The sequence below is a fragment of the Spermophilus citellus genome (genome assembly GCF_964194105.1).
Source record: "Spermophilus citellus genome assembly, chromosome: 3".
Lineage (NCBI taxonomy): Eukaryota > Metazoa > Chordata > Mammalia > Rodentia > Sciuridae > Spermophilus > Spermophilus citellus.
The window spans coordinates 19,717,683-19,741,015 of NC_138184.1; the positions used below are offsets into that span (position 1 = coordinate 19,717,683).

Consider the following 23,333-nt stretch of genomic DNA (forward strand, 5'->3'; position numbering starts at 1 on the left):
AGCTGCCATTAAAACACACAAAGCCTCAAACCCAACAATGGCCTCACTTCATTGCATTGGGAAAGGAAGTTTCTAAGGTGATGTCCCAATCAGACTATGCTGAGATTGCCGGCCAGACCATTTGCAGGTGCTCTTTAGCCCAAGGGTGCTACCACTCTCTGGCCTGAACAATCCCCTGCCCTCCACTCTCCAAAGGAAGGAGTTTAAGATATCAGGAGAAAGCCTCGCACCCCTGCCCCAACCTCCTACACAAACCCTCCCACAGCCAGCCACCAGGGCACCCCCCCCCCCGTTCTGCGCACACCCTTCTCTCCAGCCTCCTTCACTTCCAGTCTCTCTCTACTCGACAGTGAGCCTTTTCAGCTCTAATCTAAAATAGGAATGACCATTCTGCATGCAAAGTGTTGGGCACTACTAGGAGTTCAATGCAAGGAGGTGATGCCATTTATCACCTACCCAACTGGTTAAGAAAGAAAATAATGATAACAGCTTTGCTGAGGGTAGAGAGAAAAGGACACTCCTGTTACTCTTAGTGGAACCAAAAGATGGAATTTTTTAAAGTATTTTTTTAAATTTACTTTTTAGTTGTAGTTGGTCACAATACCTTTATTTTATTTATTTATTTATATGTAGTGCTGAGGTTCGAACCCAGGGCCTCGCATGTGCTAGACGAGCACTCTACCGCTGAGCCACAACCCCAGCCCCTGAACAACTTTTCTAATGGATACGTTGGTACAATGTATAAAAAGCATTTTTTGAAAATTACATCATGTGACCCAGTTAATGTAACAGAAGTTTTGGGTGGGGGGAGACAAAGATGCTGACAAAAATAAATGTTCTCAGAAATGGTAAGTAGATAAATGGTTGCCCAGAGCTGGGGAAGAGGGAAACAGGAGTGATTGCTAGTGGGTGCAGGGTCTTTCTGGAGTGATGAAATGTTCCAAAGTTAGACAGTGGAAATGCTGATGCACAACTCTCTGAATGCACTAAGAACCACTAGAATCAGGTGCGGTGGTGCACACCTGTAATTCCAGAGACTCCTGAGGCAGGAGGGTTGCAAGTTTGAGGCCAGCCTCAGCAATTTAGTGAGGTGCTTATCAACTTAGCAAAACCCTGTCTCAAAATAAAAAATAAAAAGGGCTGGGGATGTGGCTCAGTGGTAGAGCATCCCTGGGTCCAATCCCCAGTACTGCAAAATTCAAATTCAAATGGATGTACTATCTTTTTATTTGTTAAACCTGGCTATCTATGCTCAAGCATAAAGAAGAGCTAGCATTACTCAGGCACACAATTGATAATCAGTTTAAATGAATCTTCTAAAAGACTGCTCACTATCCTATTCTAGGGAGTGCTGTTAAAAACCATTTTTAGTTTAGTATCACACACAGAAAGAAAATTCAGGGGCTAAGGGTGTAGCTCAGTGGTACAGAGTACACTCGGCCCATGAGGCCCAGAATTTCATCCCCAGCACAAGGAAGGAAGGAAGGGAGGGAGGGAGAGAAGGGGGGAGGGAGGAAAATACCAATGGTATGATATGATGCAATGATTCTTCCTCATTTTGAGGATTCTTCCTCAAAATCAGCACCCATGGAGCTGTGGCTCAGTGATAGAGTGCTTGCCTAGCATATGTGAGGCACTGGATTCAATTCTCAGCACTGCATATAAATAAGTAAATAAAATAAAGGTCCATCAACAATTAAAAATATACATAAACATTTTTTTTAAAAAATCAGCACCCATGAATAAGCACCAAGTAGCACCACCTCCCAAGTGGGCCTTTCCCTAAGACTGCAGGTCCAACATTCTAGGTGCTTCCCAGTGGCAAGTGCTTCTTTGCCCAGTCCATAGCCTCTCTCCTACTGAGGACCTGCAGTGGCTTTGGTGTAAATCCTGAGCTCCAACCCCAACTCACAGTTTTCTCATCTGCCAAGTGGGGCATAATGGCACACACTTCCTGAGGGAGCTTTGAGGCTAGGGAGAGATCATGTAAGCTCTTGGCACCGGGAGGCATCCAGCGAAAGTTTGTTTCCTCCCTCCCATTCCAGGAGAGATGTCCTCTTCCCTCGTTTCCTTCCAAGCCTAAGGACAGTAGTTAAGGAAAAGATATCAATCGCTGTCCCCACAGACTCTACATTCCAGGACTTCACAGAACCTCCTGCGCTCCCTGGGGGACCCCCAGAATCAGAGCTGAGGCCTCTGTTCCCAGGCCCCTGCTCCCCTCCCTATTGTCCCTGTCCCCAACAGGCCAGCAAAGCCCTGGAGGATGCTGCCCCATCTTAACCCAGCACAGGGGGGAGCTCAATGAACATTAGCTGAATGAGTGAGAGAAGGAATGAATGAGTCACACGGCTCTGGGCTCCCATCTCCCTGCCTGCCATGTCCTCCAGCTCCCTCCTGCCCTCCCTCCAACCACAGAAAACACGAACGCCAGTGGGCGGTGGGGCACTGTGCACAGCTGAGTCAGAGATGGCTGCTGTGACTGTGACACAGAAAGGCTACGGCAGTGACCACGGGCAGTGAGGAGCCCCTGCGCCAGCCAAGGCGGACCGCATGGAAAGGAATCAAACTGAAAATTCTTTTTTCTCCTTTTAGAAAAAACACAAAAGCCTGAATTTTCCTCAGAATTAACACAAGGCTGATTTTATTTTATTTTCTGTGCCCCTGGGGACAGAACTCAGAGCTTCCTACTTGCTAGGCAAGCGCTCTATTACTGAGCTATACCATTGCTCCCAGGCTGAATTTAGAGCTGCTTTAAATACATAGTTACCAAACTGGGGGTGGGGTGGGGAGTAGATAGAGAAAGAAAAGAAGAAAAAGGGAAAAGTTGTTGAAAGCCTAAGCTGAGGTTCTGCTCTCTCCCAAGTCTGCAGACAGATAGCCCCTCTCTCCTCCAGGTCCTCCTCTTCCCCCAAAGATGTAGGCAATCCAGCCTCCCAGCAGGCTAGGGAGAGTCTCCCCACTTAGTGGCCAAAGAGTGCACCCCCCCACACACACAATTTTCTCCTTAGAACATCTGTGCCCCTTGCCAAGTGCTCACTTCCACCCTTAACAAACATGGGAAATCTTGCATGGTGAGAAGGGGGTGGGGGCGGCTGGGCTGGGTTCATGTCACAAAACAGAAACTTTTAACATGGGTTTTGTACCTGACTTGAGAGTATAACACAGGGCAAACTGCCAAGGCCCTTTTCTTGGAAAAGATAAAACACTACTTTCTGACACTACTGGGTTTAAAATCCACCAGTAAGCAAGGACACGGGCAGTGCACACACAGGTGTGACTCCCCTGGGCATCTCCAAGATCAAGACCTTCCTTCCAAGGAGGGGCCCGAATAAGGTCCTGTCCGGAGAGAGGAAACAGAATAGAGACGGGCTCCCAGCCATGAGCACCCATGGCTGCGCACAGAGAGGAGAGAGCCCCAGGGGCTGGAGACGGAGGTGGGAAGAACCTGGTTTTTGTCTTAATGGGACAGATCACACTGCTGGCTGGGTCAGACCTTTAGGAAGACTGCTGGCTGATCAGCAGAGGAGCTTTCCACATCAAGAACTGACAGGCACTTGTCAGGCTACCTCTCAAGAGTTAAGTGACCAGGTGAAGGAGCTGGGATTGTCAGCAAGGTGAAGGCAAAAGACTCCTGTTGGAAGGGGAGGGATCTCGGGGTCTAAATTCTGATTTCACAGTTACTTGCCTAAGATGAGTCTGGGCTGACCCTGCAAGAAATAAGGACACCAGCCAGGGTGCCAGTCTCCCAGGAATTCAAGAGACCCAAAGCAAGGGCATTTTCAACAAATGGCTAAAAGAGAAACTGCTTCACTCACTGGCTTCTCTGAACACTGGAAAGCCCTGGAAGGGTGGCTACCCCACAGTGGGCCACTTAGAGAGAGGGTTACCTGGAGCTAATACACTTGGAATCAACAGACACTAGAAGGCCACTCTCATCTTTCCCTTTTCTTCCTTAAAATAGGAGATAAAAGACTCCCAGGCAAGGGCTGGGGATGTGGCTGAGTGGTACAGCACTTGCCTAACATGCCTGAGGCCCGGGGTTCATCCTCAGAACCACCAATAGACAAAACCACAAGAGATTAATAACTCCCATGTAAAACACACCCTCCCTGTACCAGGAAAAAAGGGACACTGTTCAGTGGTTAGTAACAATTGAAAGAATTCTGTACAAACAGATCTTGTTAAAATAATTCCTATCTTCCTTTAGCCCCCACATATAATCGAATTAATTTCCTACCACTGTCTCTCTTTGTTCAACCTGATACGAAAGCACATAACTTTCTTCCTTCTTTGGATCTTTTTTTTTTTTTTTTATGAAGTGTCATGTAAAATTTATATTAAATTTACAAGCTTCTCTTCTGTTTCTCTTATGCCAACTTAATTCTCAGGCCCAGACAGGATCCTAAGAGGAAAGAGAGTTCCAACTTCTCCTATACCCTCTACTAGACATCATAACTTGCACTAAAATCTCCAATCCTACAACAAAGTTAATTTTAATTCCCTCAGATTCTTTAAAATTGTATTATCTAGGAGTTAGGGGTATACTTCAGTTATAGAGCTCTTGCTTAGCATGTGCAAAGCCCTGGGTTCCATCCCCAGCATTGCAGAAATAAAGACAGAACTAAATATCTATGCTTTTTGTTTGTTTGTTTTAAAAGTCTGTCTTGCCAGGCATGGTGATACACATCTATATTCCCACTACTCAGAAGGCTGAGACAGGAGGATTCCAAGTTTGCAACTAGCCTCAGCAACTTAGCAAGATCACTTCTCAAAATAAAAATAAAAAGAGCTAGGATGTAGCTGAATGGCAGAACACTTCCTAGCATGTGTGAGGCCTTGAGTTCAATCCCAGTACCACCAAAAAAAAAAAAAAAAAAAAAAATCCCGAACAGCTCAAATCCAAGGAGGAACTCACACATTGCTGGTGGGAACATTACATGGCACAGCCACTTTGGAAAATTTTTTTGGCAATCCAATCAAAGACTGTACACAAAGGATCATAGCAGATTCATTCATACTAGCCAAAAAACTGAAAGAAAGGAGAAAAAAAAAGTTCCTCAATTGGAAAACGAAAAAACAGTAATATGTCCATAATTAATTTCACAGATAGCATCTGAGCAAAAGAAGCCAAGCTAAAGAGTACTACAGCTTGTTCTTGCTATCTGCAGTGATCACGTTCCATAAAATTGCCAAGAACACTAAACCAGAGAATCTGGCACCATCACTCCTAGCACAAACAAAAGTGTGTGTTCCTGAGAACCTCTGGCCACGAGATTTCCATCAACCAATCAGTAAACAAATGTGCACGTGTGTTTCTGTTTAAAGACACCTTGTTTTATACACTGCTGACTCAACACTGAACCCCCAGCCAACAGCGCCATGACTCAATCACGAACTTGAGCTTCGACACCCCTGCTTTCTCCTAGGGGGCACTGCAGCCTGCTTGCACTTAGGAAGGCTAGCCAGTACCTCAGCACCACGCTTGGGGGCCGTTTTAAACTGTGAGATCACAACAGAAAGCACAAAGATGCAATGAAAAAAAGAAAGAAAAAAAAAAAAAAACATGGCACTAAATCAACCATGAAAGGGCACCTGTTTACTCTCTCAGACCTGAAGTGAGAAGGCAAGCTCAGCTGTAGCTGGGAAGGCAGGTGTTGGGGATTCAAATTTTTCACCACTCTCTGCACAACCAAGAATGATCCCAAAAATGCTGAGTACTGATTCTCGCTAAATCTTAGCAAGTAAATAAATATGCAAATTCAGGATCTGTGGGTGTGAGGCCAATCTGTCATCCCATTGATGACCATCCCATTGATGGCCAGGGTCAATGGCCCTGCTGAAGTGGCTAGCTAGGCAGGTGAGTCTCCTTCCTCCCTCATGGCTCCATGTGCATGTCTTCCAGAGCTTTGCATTCGGTCAAAGAGGACAACCTTCCTGATAGAGGAGGACAGTACACAAGCAGACGTGCTCCTCTGCTGGAACCCCCATGCAGAATCCATGCATGAGGAGGAGGAACTGCACGCGAATCTACACGAACTCATTTATGTTTTTAAAAGAGGGAAAACTAATAAAAATAGGAAAAGAAGAACTTAAATTATCACTATTTGCAGATGATATGATTCTATACCTAACAGACCCAAAAGGGTCTACAAAGAAACTATTAGAGCTAATAAATGAATTCAGCAAAGTGGCAGGATATAAAATCAACACGCATAAATCAAATGCATTCTTGTATATCACCGACAAATCCTCTGAAACGGAAATGAGGACAACTACTCCATTCACAATATCCCCCCCAAAAATAAAATACTTGGGAATTAACCTAACAAAAGAGGTGAAAGACCTATACAATGAAAACTACAGAACCCTAAAGAGAGATATAGAAGAAGACCTCAGAAGATGGAAAAATATTCCTTGTTCATGGATAGGCAGAACTAACATCATCAAAATGGCGATATTACCAAAAGTTCTCTATAAGTTCAATGCTATCCCAATCAAAATCCCAACAGCATTTCTAGTAGAAATAGATAAAACAATCATGAAATTCATATGGAATAATAAAAGACCCAGAATAGCAAAAACAATGCTAAGCAGGAAGTGTGAATCAGGCGGTATAGCGATACCAGACTTCAAACTATACTACAGAGCAATAGTAACAAAAACAGCATGGTACTGGTACCAAAACAGGCAGGTGGACTAATGGTACAGAATAGAGGACACAGTAACCAATCCACAAAACTACAACTATCTTATATTTGATAAAGGGGCTAAAAGCATGCAATGGAGGAAGGATAGCATCTTCAACAAATGGTGCTGGGAAAACTGGAAATCCATTTGCATCAAAATGAAACTGAATCCCTTTCTCTCGCCATGCACAAAAGTTAACTCAAAATGGATTAAGGAGCTCGATATTAAATCAGAGACACGGCGTCTGATAGAAGAAAAAGTTGGCTATGATCTACATACTGTGGGGTCGGGCTCCAAATTCCTCAATAGGACACCCATAGCGCAAGAGTTAACAACTAGAATCAACAAATGGGACTTACTCAAACTAAAAAGTTTTTTCTCAGCAAAAGAAACAATAAGAGAGATAAACAGGGAGCCTACATCCTGGGAACAAATCTTTACTCCACACACTTCAGATAGAGCCCTAATATCCAGAGTATACAATGAACTCAAAAAATTAGATAATAAGATAACAAACAACCCAATCAACAAATGGGCCAAGGACCTGAACAGACACTTCTCAGAGGAGGACATACAATCAATTAACAAGTACATGAAAAAATGCTCACCATCGCTAGCAGTCAGAGAAATGCAAATCAAAACCACCCTAAGATACCATCTCACTCCAGTAAGATTGGCAGCCATTATGAAGTCCAACAACAACAAGTGCTGGCGAGGATGCGGGGAAAAGGGTACACTTGTTCATTGTTGGTGGGACTGCAAATTGGTGCAGCCAATTTGGAAAGCAGTATGGAGATTTCTTGGAAAGCTGGGAATGGAACCACCATTTGACCCAGCTATTCCCCTTCTCGGTCTATTCCCTAAAGACCTAATAAGAGCATGCTACAGGGACACTGCCACATCGATGTTCATAGCAGCACAATTCACGATAGCAAGATTGTGGAACCAACCTAGATGCCCTTCAATAGACAAATGGATAAAAAAAACTGTGGCATTTATACACAATGGAGTATTACTCTGCATTAAGAAATGACAAAATCATAGAATTTGGAGGGAAATGGATGGCATTAGAGCAGATTATGCTAAGCGAAGCTAGCCAATCCTTAAAAAACAAATGCCAAATGACTTCTTTGATATAAGGGGAGTAACCAAGGACAGGGTAGGGACGAAGAGCTTGAGAAGAAGATTAACATTAAACAGGGATGATAGGTGGGAGGGAAAGGGAGAGAGAAGGGAAATCGCATGGAATTGGAAGGTGAGCCTGAGGGTTATACACAATTACATATAAGAGGAAATGAGGGGTAAGAGAAGAATAATACAAGTGGAAGAAATGATTTACAGTAGAGGGGGTAGAGAGAGAAAAGGGGAGGGGAGGGGAGGGAAGGGGAGGGGAAGGGGGATAGTAGAGAATAGGATAAACAGCAGAATACATTAGGCACTAGAATGGCAATATGTAAATCAATGGAAGTGTAACTGATGTGATACAGCAATCTGTATACGGGGTAAAAATGGGAGTTCATAACCCACTTGAATCAAATTGTGAAATATGATATATTAAGAACTTTGTAATGTTTTGAATGACCAACAATAAATTTAAAAAAAAACATATTTATTCTCTTGTAATCCAGGAGGTCAGAAATCTAAAAAAAAAAAAAAAAAAAAAAAGAGGGAAAACTAAAAATGATGGAAAAGTCAGAATAGCGGTTGCCTGAGAATGGGCTCTAACTGGAAGTGGCAAGAGGGAACTTTCTGGGGATGGAACTGTTCTGAGTTACATGGGTGTCAAAACTCACCAGCCTACACACTCCACTGCATGTAAATGTAGCATTTTTAAAACACAGCTACAAATTCCTAGACACTCCTCCCATCAAGAAGTGGGTGTGTAGGAGGGCTTGTGCCTGCTCAGAGCACAGCAGAAGTGACCCTAAGTGACCTCCACGGCTGTGTCAGAGAAGACGGGGAACCAGTGGCACCAGCCTACCCTTGAGCATTCAGGGAAGAGATGAAAGTGCCCCGCCCACCCCACCGTCCGCAAACAAATGGGTTTGCTCAGCATCATCTCCATTCTTCCTGCCCCCACCTTTACTTCCTTTGCTCCCTGGCTGTCAACTTGGGCAAAGCCACCTCTTGCCACATGCCACTAGCCCATCACCCGGCGTGGGTAACCCAGAGAGTTGGCAGCCAAGGGCCAAGGGCAAAGGAGGGGGCTGCCAGCTCGAGTCTATTCACAGCTTCTAAAATTGACCTCTGGCAGGCCAACAAAGGGCCTCTGTTTAAGCCCCTGCCACCTGAGAGCAAAGCCTCAGCTCCATCAGGCCAAGCTCCAGACAAACAGGCCTTTGGAAACTGCCTGGAAAGCCACCTCCCATCCTGCACCCCAACTTGGCCACCTGCCATCCTCCCCCACATGCCTCTAGGGAGGCTCACACCCAGGCAAGGGCTCCGGAGCCTGACAGAGGGGCAGGGCACAGACAGAATGTCAGCCGCAGCCCTACATGAGCCAAATCCCAACCTTCCTCACTCCCTTCTGGGTGGGAAATGTCATCTTCCACATCTCCTCCAACTACCTCGAGGGGAGGGGTGGTTTGAGGAGGCTCTGCATGTACTTGCTAAGCTCAGGGTACATTTTTAAGGTACCAGAAAACAGGCTCAGCGATGATCACTGGCTCAGCGATGATCACTGCCCGTGTCATGCCCTGAAGAGACAGCAGCTTCAGGCCCCCAGGACCTTCTTCCTCCAGGGAACACACACACTCTATGGCTGCCTGTGAGTCTCGTGCCACCCCTTGCCTCAGGCACAAGGCCTAGTTGGGCTCATTTGGTGGATGGCAATTGTGAAATCCACCTCCCTTGAACAAATCACCATCTTTCTGTTTAAGCATTTATGGTTCTGAAGGCTTCAGCTGAGACAAAGTAAAGATGCTTTGATACAATAGCAGCTTAAGAGCAAGTGACCACTGCATACCACACATACCCTGTCCTAAGTGCTTCCAGAAAAGCAATGCAAGCCAGTGTGGTTTTAGATCAAGAAGCCACGCTTAAAGAGCAAAACCAGGTGAAATTGATGTCAATTTTACTTAACCTGAGATCTTCAAAATAGTCTCATCAAACACAGAATCAACTTCAAAATATTAATGAGCTATTTTAGATTCTGTTTTCCAAACCGAGAGAGTGTCTATCACACTTATAGTACATTCAGTTCAGGAGCCATCTCTTTCTCCTATTAGTGCACCTTGGTCATCTGGAATGAGCCACGCTCTGAAGTGTGTGATAGCTGCAAGTAGTCAGTCTTGCACACTGGACAGGTTACACACGTACTAGCTAATTCAGTCTTCACCATAAGCACATGTACATCAGGAGAAACTGAGGCCAGGAAAGCTGAATAACCTGCCCAGTGCCCCACAGCTAGGGACCAGGTAGGGTGGATAGATGCAAAGCCCACATGCTCTGGAGGCTTTGCTCCCCACAAACAGTTCCTCAAGCCTGGTTTAGTACAAAATGAGTATCTCCCTGGAGAAGATCATGCATGCCTGCCAGCCCATCCCCTGCTCCTGTCCAACCTGCCCAGGACTTGGCGAACTTGGTCCTTGGAACTCTGAAGATCTCTCAGTGGGATCAAGCAGAAGCTACCCCCTCTGTGACTTTGCCTGAGACTGAAACTCCCTTGACTTCCTCACCTCTCTATCCAGTATCCAGTTGTTCCATTCCCTGACCCATCCCCCTGACAGGACAGCCTTTGGAAATCACTTGGTATAACTTTTTTTATTATTATTATTATTTTGTAGTGATGGACAGCATACCTTTATTTTATTTATTTATTTTTATGTGGTGCTGAGGATTGAACCCCGTACCTCACACATGCAAGGCAAGTGCTCTGCCACTGAGCTACAGCCCCAGCCTGGTATAACTTTTTTTTTTGTGTGTGTGTGTGTGTGTGTGTGTGTGTGTGTGCTGGGGCTGAAACCCAGGACCTCATGCATGCTAGGCAAGCATTCTACCACTGAGACACATCCCCAGCCCTTTTTATTTTGAGACAGGGTCTTGCTAAGTTGTCCAGGCTAGCCTTGAACTTGTGATCCTCCTGACTCAGCTTCCCAAGTCACTGGGTTGCAAACATGCATCACCGTGCTCAGCTCATATGAATTCTTGTCCCAGCCGCCTTTCTATACATGTAGCTTCGGAACCTGGCCTGGACCCAGTTATGAGAATTCCAAGGTGGCCCGAATATAGTGAAAAGAATACTGTCCGGGAGAGATGGAAGCCCCAGAGCTGCTCCTCACCACCACCACCACTGCTGTCACCCAATACCACTTCAGATCACGAGGGGACAAGTTCCCCCCCTGTGTGAAGTCAGCCACTAAAAGGACACTGTAAGAAACTAGAGAATGCAAGGGGTGGCTCCCGGTGCTGCAGGAAAGGAGCCTCATGTTACTTGACCAGCCCCTCCACTGGGCTCTGTGCCAACATAGAGCCTGGCCCCCAGCAGGCCAAAATAAGTACGTGTGGAGTAAGCCTGGGCAGGGCACCCCAGCACACTGTGTGACCTCACTTGCTCTAAGCAAACTTGTCATTGCCCACGAGTTTTCCACACCTCCCTGTCCCTGGCTGCTCTACTCCAGCTGGCTTCTCTGCAAGCAAATGAGGGAAAGCATCCAAGTTCAACCTGTGTCCCTGAGCATGCACGCACATACACACGTCTCATTCTCTTACGCACGCACACAAACACACACACAGAATATCGAAGCAGGCTTTTCCCAGAACCGCTGTCACTCTCAGGGACAGGGAGGAGAGTGATCTTCCTCCAGTCAACAGCCCAAATCCGAAGCTCACAGCACAGGAAAGGAAACCCAATTATAATAAGCACAGGACATTCAGTTCCAGAAGATGAGGAAACTGAGAACAGAAAGGTGAAGCCAGGTGTCCAAGCTAGCACTGTCAGAAGGTGGCACGATCAGGCCCTGCTGCCTACACAGTTAACGTAAAGGACAACTGTCAGCATATGCCCCAGAGCCTGGCCATAGCGAGCAGCTGGCTGCCCTGGAATCCATCTCTCTCTAAAACCAAAACCTGATGACTGCATCATCAAGAAGCAATGCAAACCGAGGTGGAAGGAGAGGAACAGGCAATATCTGAGCAGATGCAAAACCCCCCGAGCCAGCCCTGACCATCATGTGAGCAAACTTGGTTCCACCCTGCTGGAAGGAAATCCACCAGCTCAGCTGACAGGAGGTCCAGGAGAACAAGGAAGCTGCAATTGGTGTCAGAACAGGCTTCAGGCAACAAAAAGTAAATCTGCTATTGACTTATCAACTGAAATGCTGTTGAGAAATCAACCTTCACGTGTTCAGCCCTGGGTCTGCCACGATGTGTTTGCCTTGCAGGCCAGGAGAGGTACCCTGTCCACTAGATCCTCTAAGACCTCCATCATCACCACTCCCAGAATGGCTGCAGGATAGACTCATGCTAAGCCCAAATTCCCTCCTCTTGAATGACAGACAACAACATGGCAGGCTTCCAGAACCTTCTATATGTTACAAATACAAGTTTGGGGGGGGCGGGGAGGGAAGGAGGGATATGTTCCCAGCCAGCTTCCAGTAACCGGGAGTAACCCATCCTCTCTCTCCTGGGACATTCAGAGACAAGTCACAGAACAAGAAGGAAAAGGAAGGAACTTGGCAAAGTCTATACTCGCAGCTCCCAAAACTTTAAAAATAACCTGGCTATGGGTCCTAAAGTCCTCCCTCTGAAACACTCAAGCAGAAAGTCCCCCACCTTCCAGCATGACCCCGAGACCCTGTGTTCAGCTGGTTTCCCCATGAGGGGGAAAATAAACAAAAAATGGAGTCGATAAAAATATTTGCTGGCAAGCACTAGCCTGCCTTGGAAATTTTGGTAACCTGTTTTGTTTCAGGGTAAGATTTCTGCTCCGTTTGCCAGATGCACTCTAAGCATAGTTTTATCCAAGTTTGGTTCTAGGACATCTGCACACAGCCTGGGGTTGCTACTAATCCTCAGGACGAAGTACCCCAGCTGTCCCCAATAGAAGTGCCTCTTCCATGCCTGAAGCATGTCTTGAGTTTCACACAAGCACCCCCAAGGGCATGGCCTGCTTGTCCTAACTCACTAACTCAGTGGAACATGAGAATTCAGGTGCCTGGCCACCAAACCACCACATCCTCATGGCCCCAATGCTGCCCCAAAGGGAGGCGCTCAGGTGGGCTCAGGCTCCTGGACAGAAGAGGAACCTCTTCTGGGGCTACAAGTGCTGCCTGGGGCTACAAGACAGGGATCCAGCTCCTCACACCAGCTCAGACACCCACCACAGTCTGTTTCTCTGCTGCTCCCAGAGTGGCCCTGGCTCTAGCAGAGAAGAGGAGAACCTCAGCCCTGACCTGCTAGGAGCCACAGGGCCCTCTGAAGTTCCCTTTGTCAAAAAGCCCTTCTGCTTCCAGAAGCTGGCAGACAGCACAGGCGTAGCACAACTACTTAGTAAATGGATTAAGCAGGTCACTGAACTTCTGGGTACCTCAGTCTCCCACCTGTAAAATGCGGGTAATAAAGTAAGTAAGCTACTCTGTGTGGGATGTTGTTGGAAGCTACCATACGTGGGATGCTTAGCAAAGCAATTTCTCAATGAAATTTTAGCCCAACTATTCAGAGCCCTAACCCCAGCTAAAAATCCCTTCCCCCCCTAACTTAAGTCTTTCCATTCCGCAACAGAAATCCAATGAGCTCACATGATATGGGGCACTGGGACACCGAAGAGAAAGACTGGCCCAGACAAGGCTGGGCCCCAAGTCACTGTGCTGTGTCAGATGGCCAAACCTGAGACCCAGCATTGCCCAGGGTACCACAGAAGTCCACAGAGGTGACCACGAATAATGAGCACCGTGAGTGCTCTCAGCTCCCCACACTGAGGACACCCAGTTAGTTAGAACGAGAGCCTCAGTGGCCCATAGGGTTGGGGATCATTTTAGTACCAGTGGCTCGTTGTGTCAGGCTGTTTCTTAAAGGAAACCCTCAGTCCTTTCTAATCGCACTTTAATTAGACACTCAAGAGCAAATTGGCCTCTAGCTCCATAAATGAGCCTACCTTTGGCCAGAGATCCAAAACCACAGTGTGTGATACACCCTGCCTCACCAATGGGCTCTGCCATTTTTGTACTGAAAATTTTCTGCAGAAAATCTTAACACTGATTATGTTTTCTAAGGTGCTGGACACAGGAGTGATTCATACTTTTTCTTTTAACCATATGTTTTCCAGAATATCTGAAGTAAAAATTGACTACTATTTGCAATAAGAAATGTAACCATAACTCCAAACGATGTTGAACGATGCCATCTAGTCCCTTATTACTTGGTTAGCTCCAGGCATGTACTTACACCCAGGGCCACGGTCACAGGACCCTTGGCTAGGCAGGCCCCTCAGAGGTCATCCTGGCTCAGCAGAGGTAGGGACCCTGCCCAACAGTATCCCTAAGCTGCTGGGAGGATCAGGCCCAGATGCCTGGCTTCCTGGCTCTCAGATGCATCCACACAACTTCTTCCACAGTCCTGTCTCACGGGGGAAAGTCATAAATCAACCAATGTAAAGAAACATAACCTTTTTAAACAGTTCTGGCAAGAATGGCCATGCCAAAAGACCCACTTCATGCTCTGATTGCTAATGGGAAAAGAAGGAAGACTAGATGGAAAAAAACAAGACATTCTTTCCTGGTCACAAAGGAAAAGAGCAGACACATGCCATCCCAAGGAGGGGAGGACCCAATAGCAGGCGTGATGGGACAGGTAGATGCTGTGGGAACCCATGTCAACACATGGCGGCTCCAGCAGGCCCACCCACCTGGAGGGCACCAGAAGCAGGTGGCATTACGCTAGCCAGAAGGATGTCCACCGGAGCAGCAAAGGCAGGGTCCTGTGTGGGCAAGGAACTCACTCAGGGAACAGCAGGGAGATTATGCAACAGGGGCAGAGTGGGCAAGGCCAGAGTGGGCACAGCCTGGGAGCCCACGTGAGAGAGATGTGGACTGAATCCCAGTGCCTGTGATCCCCGTGTACCCTTCCACACACACCCAGGCCAGCAAGAAGGGCATGACGGGGACATGTGTCTGTGGACTCAATAAAGAGATGCAGCACTCCAGGTGAAGTCTGGGAGGGGCTGCATCATTTCCATCTCCCCCACTTCCCTGCCCCCAACAACTCTGAAGAGAGATGCTAGAGAGAGAGCTGGCACACAGGGACAGAGCTAAAGTGTGGGCCAACATGGTGTCCCAACCTTACCATCTCCACTCATCCTCAGACACGCCATGATACGTTACTTCAAACCCCACGCTTGCTCGAAAACTCATTTTTATTGTGAGAAGTCAGGGCTGCAGTGATCCTTAGAGGGTGGCAGTGACTGTGAACGCCCCAGGGGCTTCCTGAGTGATGGTCCTGTTCTGTCTTGACCTGGGTGCTGGTGTTCACTTTGTGAGCACCTACTGCACGCCTACTCTCTATGCATCGATAAAAAGTCACTGCCTTCCTAACCTTGAGGGGCAGACTGCCTAGTCCACTTAAAAAAATAAACAAACACTTGAGCAATTTTTCAAGGTCTGGGCATCCCCATAGCCCAGGTGTACACCTGCAGGGGTAGACAGGCAGAACTGGAATCCTGGATGTCATTTACAAAAATTACCCAGAGGATCAGAAATTAACTTCCATGTCCAGTGGAAGCCTAGACTCCAAAGCATGGCAGAAAATCTCCAAAAGCATTGCCAGTTCCTAGGAAAGCACACTCAGAGCAGAGTAGCTGATGAGCTCCTACCACCTTCTACTTTAGTACTTGCCTTGGGTTTAATGCAATGTCTGATATTGGGGGGCTGGGAGTAGATGGGTTCTCTGGGATGCACTGACAGACCCCTGTCCTGGAATTCTGGAGATGCTGCTCTATGACAGGATTGGCCTGTGTTATTTCCTTTTTTATGAAAAATGCTCCCCATTTCCATTTAGGCTAGAATTCGGCCCCTTTTGTCACACATCTATCACTAATAAAGTCAGATAAGAGGTGCTTAAAAGGTCACTGAGACAGGAGACTCAGATGAGAAGGGGCAGATGGGATGACCTCCTGGTGCTCCTTGTCTGGACAGCTCATTTCACCTGCGTGGCCAGTAAAGTGACATCAGGCAGGACAGGCTCCCTGGGGCCCTGGCAAGGGCAGAGCCATTCCCAGGAGAAATCACAACTGTTTCCAGGCACCCAGGCTGAGGGTGGGCTCTGCCTTTCTGGGTTTAAATATTGCAGCAGGCATGTCCACCAACATCAGAAAAACTAAAGACAGCCAAGCGTGGTGGCGCACGCCTGTCATTCCATATGCTCAGGAAGCTCAGGCAGGAGGATCACAAATTAGAGGTCAGCCTCAACAACTTAGCAAGACCCTCAGCAACTTAGGGAGACCCTGTCTTACAAAATAAAAAGGGCTGGAATGTAGCTGAGTGGTAAAGCGTCCCTGGGTTCAATCCCTAGTACTAATTAATTATTATTATTATTATTGTTTTAACTGGGGCTGGGGATGTAGCTGGCTGGTAGAATGTTGTACCTAGCATACATAAGGCCCTGCGTTTGATTCCCAGCACCACAAAAAAATATAAACTAAAAACAAAACCAGTCTCTTCTCTCTCCTTATGGGTGGAGAGAAGGCCATCCATCCACTTTTAGAAGAAAGGAAACCCTGAAACCTCGATATTCCTGCCTTTCTGACCCTCTGGTGCCTAACAGAGGGCCTAACAGTTGCCCCCTGGGCAACGTGTGGCTCTATCCTGGTGTGGCTTCTGCACTGAACGATCCTCAGGCCTACCCACAACAGGGAGGAAGAGCACAGGGCTGCGGGTCCAAAAGACACATCAGTCTGGAGTCCTGACTGTAGGGGACGGAGATCTGGGAAGGGCAGAGAGTACCCAGATGCCCCCAGTGCACTTGGAGGCATCTGGAGAGGCAAAGACAAGGCACCCAACTTGACACGCATGACCACCTAGTTCCACTAAGCGAGTCACCGGAGTGGAAGGAAAAGCCCCAAGGAGGGTAGAAGTGCCTCACCCACACATGTGTGGTCTTGAGCATGTCACTTAACCTCTCTGGACTCAGTTATAAACAAAGAGCAATGGAGCCTGTGTCATACCTGTGTGAAGATTAAATGACAATAATACCCCCTAAGCTTTAATCCAATGCCTGGCACATCACAGGCACTTGACGGATAGTAGCAATTATTAGACACACGGTGCCCATGGCCACCTGCCCCAAGAGCAGGGAATGTGGAGGATACTTCATTGAAAGAGCAGAGTGGTCCAGCTACTGCTGTGCTGCTGGCAGTCCCCTGCAAGGACTGTCCTAGCTACACAGAGCTACTTTGCCCAAGGTCACCATCTCCCCAGGGTGGCCCACATCCAATGGCTGAGCATGGGGAGTGTGAAGGCCAGGTCATCTCAGCCCAACTCAGGATGGGACTGAAGGGTTCTTCCAACCCCCAGCTCCTGGAGGGGTCACGGTAGCTAAGCTCTTTTCTGCAGCTTCCTTCCCCTCCCATCCACAGGTGGGACCACAATAGCACCTGTGAATAAGCCCCCTGCACACTAAACTCTAAGAATCAGTTTCCCCAGAAATCCAGCCCAGCAGGTGCTTATTTGTGTCCTTTTTCCTTAGTAAATGAGGAGAGGACCCAAAACCAGAAGAGCAAGATGGGGCATAACAAAACACATGCCCACCCGGCATCCCTCTGCAGCAAGAACAGCTGTGCAAACAGAAGCCACCTGCACCTGCAGGTAGCACCTCCCAAGAGCCAGCTGAATAGGAACCCAATATCTTCCAAGCAGCATTAACAGTGGTCAGGCAGAGAGAAAGATGTACATTTTCACTTCAAGGTGAAAATCCCATTTCTCTCTTGCTCATTTGCTTTGCTCATTTCCTGCCTGTTCTGCTGCACTGTCTGTCCAGGGAGAAAGAAGTTTCTGTCAGTATTGTTCCTTTTGAATCCCCAACACCTAGAATACAGCTGGCTCAGGATACAGGCTCAGAGTATAGATACTGAATGAATTAATAGTGTTGGTTACTAATCACTGCCCTGACCCAGAGCGGAAACTTGCATCCCTGAATAAATAAAACTGTTTTTTTGTTATTAGCTTGAAATTAAAAACTAAACAAATTAAAATCAAAATTAAGAGACCCATGGAACCAGGCATAGTGGTACACGCACATAATTCTAGCTAATCCCCACTACTCAGAAGGCAGAGTCAGGAGGATCCCAAGTTTGAGGCCAGCTTGGGTAACAGAGCAAGAGCCCTTGTCTCAAGATGAAACTTTAAAAGCTCAGAGGCAGAAAGCTCCTGGGCTCAATCCCCAGTTTCATGGAGAAAAGAAAAATTAAAAGTTTTTTAAAAATAAAAGACCCATGACAGGGCTGGGGATGTGGCTCAAGCGGTAGCGCGCTCGCCTGGCATGCGTGCGGCCCGGGTTCGATCCTCAGCACCACATACCAACAAAGATGTTGTGTCCGCCGAGAACTAAAAAAAAATAAATAAATATTAAAAATTCTCTCTCTCTCTCTCTCTCTCTCTCTCTCTCTCTCCCCCCCCCTCTCTCACTCTCTCTTTTTAAAAAAAAAAAAAAAGACCCATGACATCTCCAACTAAATATTATCCGCAAGGTCAGACTCTGCAAGGAAAGGACAGTTCACAGTAGAATGTGCTACATGCTTTAAAAAATAAATCAACAAACAGTAACCTTGACCTCCAACTGCTGAGTGCAGGGGGAAAGCTAGCTCCCAGAAGTTCTCATGAGGGGCAAAAGCACTACCATAGGTTGCAGAGTTATCCACTGGCCCACCACTTAGCACCCTCTCCAAGGACTTCAGGGGAGACAGCAAGCATAGGTTAGGAGCAGTAAGCCAGCCATCTTCCCCACCCAGGGCCTTCCCTGACCCTTCCCTCCACAGAGCTGTAGGACTGAGGCTATGGGAGAATCAGAGCCCAATTATCCAGAGTTCAAAAGTGGAAAATAACAGGTCTCGGACAGAATAGGATGTCTTTCTAGATAGTTCTGTGAAATAAGCAAATCATCACTCAACAGCAGGATACAGCCACCTTCTTATCCCCTCCAAAACCTGTGCAGAGGAAAAAAAAAGTTGAATCCAGTAGTCATCCAGATTTTGTGGCTTAAAAAAAATAATAAAACAAAATCTGCACATTTATGTAAAACCAGCAAGGAGCATCTCCCATCCTACTTCAAGACACAGCTGTGGGTGCCACCTGGCTGCTGGCTGTTACTGGGTGTGGGCTGAGTTAAGAGGCTCCTAGCCCAGCAAAGCTCAAATCTCCCTTCACATCAGGATCACCTGGCTGGTGGAGTCCACGCTCCTTGCTGCACTCTATCCCAGAATTTTTGATTTAGTAGGTCTGGGGATAGAGCTCAGAGCTTCCATTTCTAACCAGGGTGTGGCTGGTCCAGGGAATACACTTCAAGAATCACTGCCTTAGCCAGGTGCAGTAGCGCAAATCTATAATCCTGGCTACTCAAGAGGCTGAGGCAGGAGGATCGTAAGTTTGAAGCCAGCCTCAGCAACGTAGTGAGACCCTGTCTCAAAATAAAAATATAAAAAGAGCTGGAGGTGTAGCTCAGTGGCTGGGTCCAATCCCCAGAACTGCAAGAAAAGAAGAAAAGAGACCCACTGTCCTTAGAACAGCCTTCAATAGCAGTGATTCACCTGCTTCAGTTACACACGGGAACCACAAGACACACCCACACACACAGCGGTTGAGAGCTACAGACCAACTGCTCAGAAGTGTCTATCCCTGAGAAGCTACTCCCATCTTACAAGCCTGTCACTGTAAAAGTCTCTAAGGTCACACCCCAAAACCCTTGAAATCCAAAAGCATTTCTGTTCTTTTTTTAAGATAGTCCCACCCTGCTTTACCCTTCACACATGAGTAACTCCCAGCTGCAAGATCTACTTCTGCCCAAGGATGCTTTCAAGTTTCTGAACTAGACAAGCAGTTTAAAGAGGAAGTAAAAAAAATTAATAACACAGGTGTCTCAAGACAGCTACAGCATCCCTGGTAGAGACCCATCACCCCACCATGGGCAGCTCCAGCAGGTTCTCACTCACCAAAGTAATCAGCCTTTGGGTGAGCATCCATCTCTCGCTCCAGACGCTGGGTGAGGGCTTCTAATTTCAATTCTGCAGCAGAGGGTCCAAGTTCAGGGCCTGGGATGAGAGTTTGGCAGGGCAGCCTCACCCTGGATGAGTTGGGGCTCTCTGGGAGCACAGGTCCTAGGCTACTGTCAGGAGACCAGCTGGGAGGACCCTCTTTACAAGATAACTCAGGCGGAGTGGACATCACTGGATGGACAAGATTGGTGGTACTGAGCTTGGGCCCAGTGCCAAGGTCTGCACATCCCGACTTCGGTCCCAACCCAGGGACTTTACCTAGCTGTGAACTGTCCTTGCCAGCTGCTGATAATGGGGCAGAATTTGAAAGATAAGATTTGGGTCCATCCTGAAACCAGGGTTGAGGGTCCACAGTGGGTTTGGACAAAACGCCTGGAATCTCACAACCCAGCCCTAAGTTTGTCCTTGAAAGAGTTCCTTGAGTGGGACAGTTGGAGGCCAGGGGTGCTGAAATAGAAGGGTTCCTGGGCTGAACTGGAGCCCCATTCTCCAAGCTTGGGGAAGGAAGGCCAGGACTCACCCTCTGGGAGGAGGCAGTAGACCAAAGTCCTGCTGGCTTCTCACTACTACAGCCACCGACACCACCATCCTGGCCACCAAGGCCACTCTCAAAAGACTTGCTGGAGCTCAGGGAGAGCTGTGGCTGGTACAGGTGATGGTCCCCACAGGTTCTGGGCAATGAGGAGTCACTCCCTGAGGAATCAGGCCACATACTCCCTACATCCAGGCCGATGCTGGAGGACACTCCTGGTTTGTCCTCCCACGGTGGGTTTGCCACAGAGAGGTTATCATAATAGTCTCCATGAGTGAGGCAGGAAGGATCCTCGCAGGGACGGTGGAAAGCAGACCTCTCGGAACTCAGTGGACCCTCCCTGGAACCACAGTCCTGGCTACCAGGCCTTATGCCATGGATATGTGGCCTGGCCCTCTGCTCCTGGGGTGGGTATATGGGCTGCCCAGTGGAAGTGGTGGTGGTTACCCCAGGCGCCACTGTGGAGGCAGCAAGAGGGGGCTTGGCAGCACCATCCACAGTCAGCTTGCTGCCCACACCAGCTTCCCTGGGGGCCTGTGGGCCCAGCCTGCCCCCACCATTGACAGGGCCTCTGCTCCCCCTGGGAAGGGTCTCTTCCTGAAGGAGCTGCTGCTGCTGCTGAAGGTGGATTTTGGCCATCTTGGTAGCAAACACCCTGCGTGTCTCCTCAAACTCAGGGTTGTTGCTTGCACCTTTGTCCACGCGGAAAAGCCCATCCTTGGAGGCTTCATACATGTTCAGGTCCTCGATGAATTTACTGGCCTCCAGGCCCAGATCGTCATACTTATCCATGTTGCTGACCAAATGCCAGGTGTGAGAGTGGTGGCGACGGGGGTTCTGAGAGAGTGCTGGTTAAGGGCCGGAGCTCAAGTCCAGCCCAGGACAGGTAAAGACTTCCACCTGTCCGATGTGAGGGTCATGACTCTAGGGCTTCGAGTCCATTCCAAGTTGAGGCCTCCGGACCAGCAGGACCAAGTTTCCTTCCAACTTCTTTTCCCTCCTAGAGAGCGTCCGCGTGGGGGCAGTTGGAACTCAGCTGTCCCTGGCCTGCTCTGCGGAGTTCTTTTCTCTTTTTTTTCAAATCAAAGAAGAAAATGAAATAAGCAAGAAGAAAAAAGAGAGAGTGAGAAAGAAAAAGCACATCCCATCCACCTTAGGCAACCGAACTTGGAAATGCACCGGGCAGCCGCTGGGCTAGGGCCGGGTCGGCCAGCACCGTGCGGAGGCTGCCAGCCGGATCCCGCCGAGCAAAGCGTGGCGGCCGTAGGCGCAGGCGCGCGCTCGGTCCTCCGGGGCTTCCTGGGGCCAGAGCTGGGGTCCTGCGACGCGGGGCGGGGGCGCGGGCGGTCTCCCCGCGGCGGGAGTCTCGGCAGCTGGGTCCCCGAGCGGCCGGGTGTGCGATGGCGGCGGCTGGGTGCTCGGCCCAGGCGGCGGGACGCGGAAGTGAGTGCGCCGGACAGGGAGCCGTGCCCGCCGCTCGCTAGCCCGCCGGGCGCGTCCCGGGGGGCCGGGAGGCGGAGGCGGTGGCGGTGGCTGCCGAGGGGCGGGGACGGCGCGGGCGGGCCCCCGGGGCTGGCCTGTGTCGGCAGCCTGGCCGAGCCTCCGCCCCCGGACGGGCCAGGGAACCCCGAGGTGTGCCCCGCGCTCTCGCCCGGGAGTTCCTCTCCGCCCCTTCAGCCCCGCAGCGAGTCCCGGACGGATCGGATCCCCCCGCCCTCTTCCTGTCCCGGGCACTCCGCGGGCCCCGCCCCTGGCAGCGCGGGGCGGGGTCCTAAGCGAGGAAACGCCCCGCGGCCTGGGCAGCCTGCGGTGGCAGAAGACCCGTGGCTTAAAGTTTGCTCAGAGTTTCTAGAGCGCGCGCGCTCCTCGCCCTACCGTGCCTCGGATTCCTGGGCTGTGCCTGCCGCCCGATTTGAGGGAAATCCGCGCTGTCTCCTGTGGCTGGTGTCATCCAGACTGTGGCAGAGAGGGAGAGAGATGGCCAAGATGTCAGCGTGACCAGCAAAGCGAAGATGGAAGTACAGGTTCTCTGAAAAGAAGTAAAAGGAAAGTCATGTGTTGAGCCCTGGAGCGAGCGCGCCTTTGATGTCCTACGTGCGGCGATGAAAACAGGTGCCCTTGTGGGTACCTTATTCATACGGAGACTCTTGGTTCCCAAGTGTGTCCATGCGACTCCAGGGCCACCAGTCTTGATTTCTTGTCAAGTCCCAGCTTGTCCCGACGTCGACACCCTATATGACTCCGATGTGACCCTGGAGAGGTTTCATTTCCCACATAGCAGAGCGATTCTAAGGCAAAGACCAGACCTGTCAAGTCCCTACTTAAAGCATCAACGCATACCCTGGACTCTACCGGGGCCTTCTACACCTGACCAGCCCTGCCTCCCCTAACCTGATTTGGGGGTCTTCCCTCCCTGCGCTTTGGTTGCAGAAGCAGCCTGGTGTCTGTCCAGAGCCTTGCCTCTCTGCCTCTGAACTTAAATCACCTCCTGCTGTTTCTTTTTCAGCCTTCTCTTTATCTCCTGCTCAGGGCTAGTCACTTACATACAGTCATCTCATCCCTTAGTGTCTACTGGGGATTTGGTTCCAGACATTGCCTTCAGTGGATATAAAACCTCCACAGATGCTCAAGTCCTTTACATAAAATAGCATCATTTGCATATAAACCTAGGCACACCCTCCCATACACTTTTAACTCATCTCTAGATTACCTATGAAGCCTAATCCAATGTAAATGTTATGTGAATAGACATTAGGTTTTATTTTTAGGAATTAATGATGCAAAAATAAAGTTCATACATGTTCAGTACATGTACAACTTTTTGTTACTGTTCCTTCTATTGGTTGAATCCCCATATGTGTCGAAGAGGGTCAACTATAATTACTTATTTATCTGTCTACATGCCTTTTTTGTTTA

General features: G+C 48.6%; 1 protein-coding gene across 4 annotated transcripts in view; it reads right to left on the reverse strand.

The window, feature by feature from the left end:
• LIMD1 (LIM domain containing 1) overlaps positions 1-23,073 on the reverse strand; it is a 59,475-nt gene extending 36,402 nt beyond the window's left edge. Inside the window, exons 1-4 of one of the 4 annotated variants that reach the window (XM_081282824.1) lie at positions 22,809-23,073; positions 22,546-22,705; positions 22,293-22,446; positions 19,823-21,486 (exon numbers count right to left, since the gene is read on the reverse strand). In XM_081282824.1, the coding sequence (XP_081138950.1) occupies positions 19,823-21,209 (1,387 nt within the window). In that variant the 5' untranslated portion in view covers positions 21,210-21,486; positions 22,293-22,446; positions 22,546-22,705; positions 22,809-23,073. The other 3 variants (XM_081282822.1, XM_081282823.1, XM_081282825.1) reach the window with 3 other exon arrangements.
• Positions 23,074-23,333: the final 260 nt, after the last annotated feature.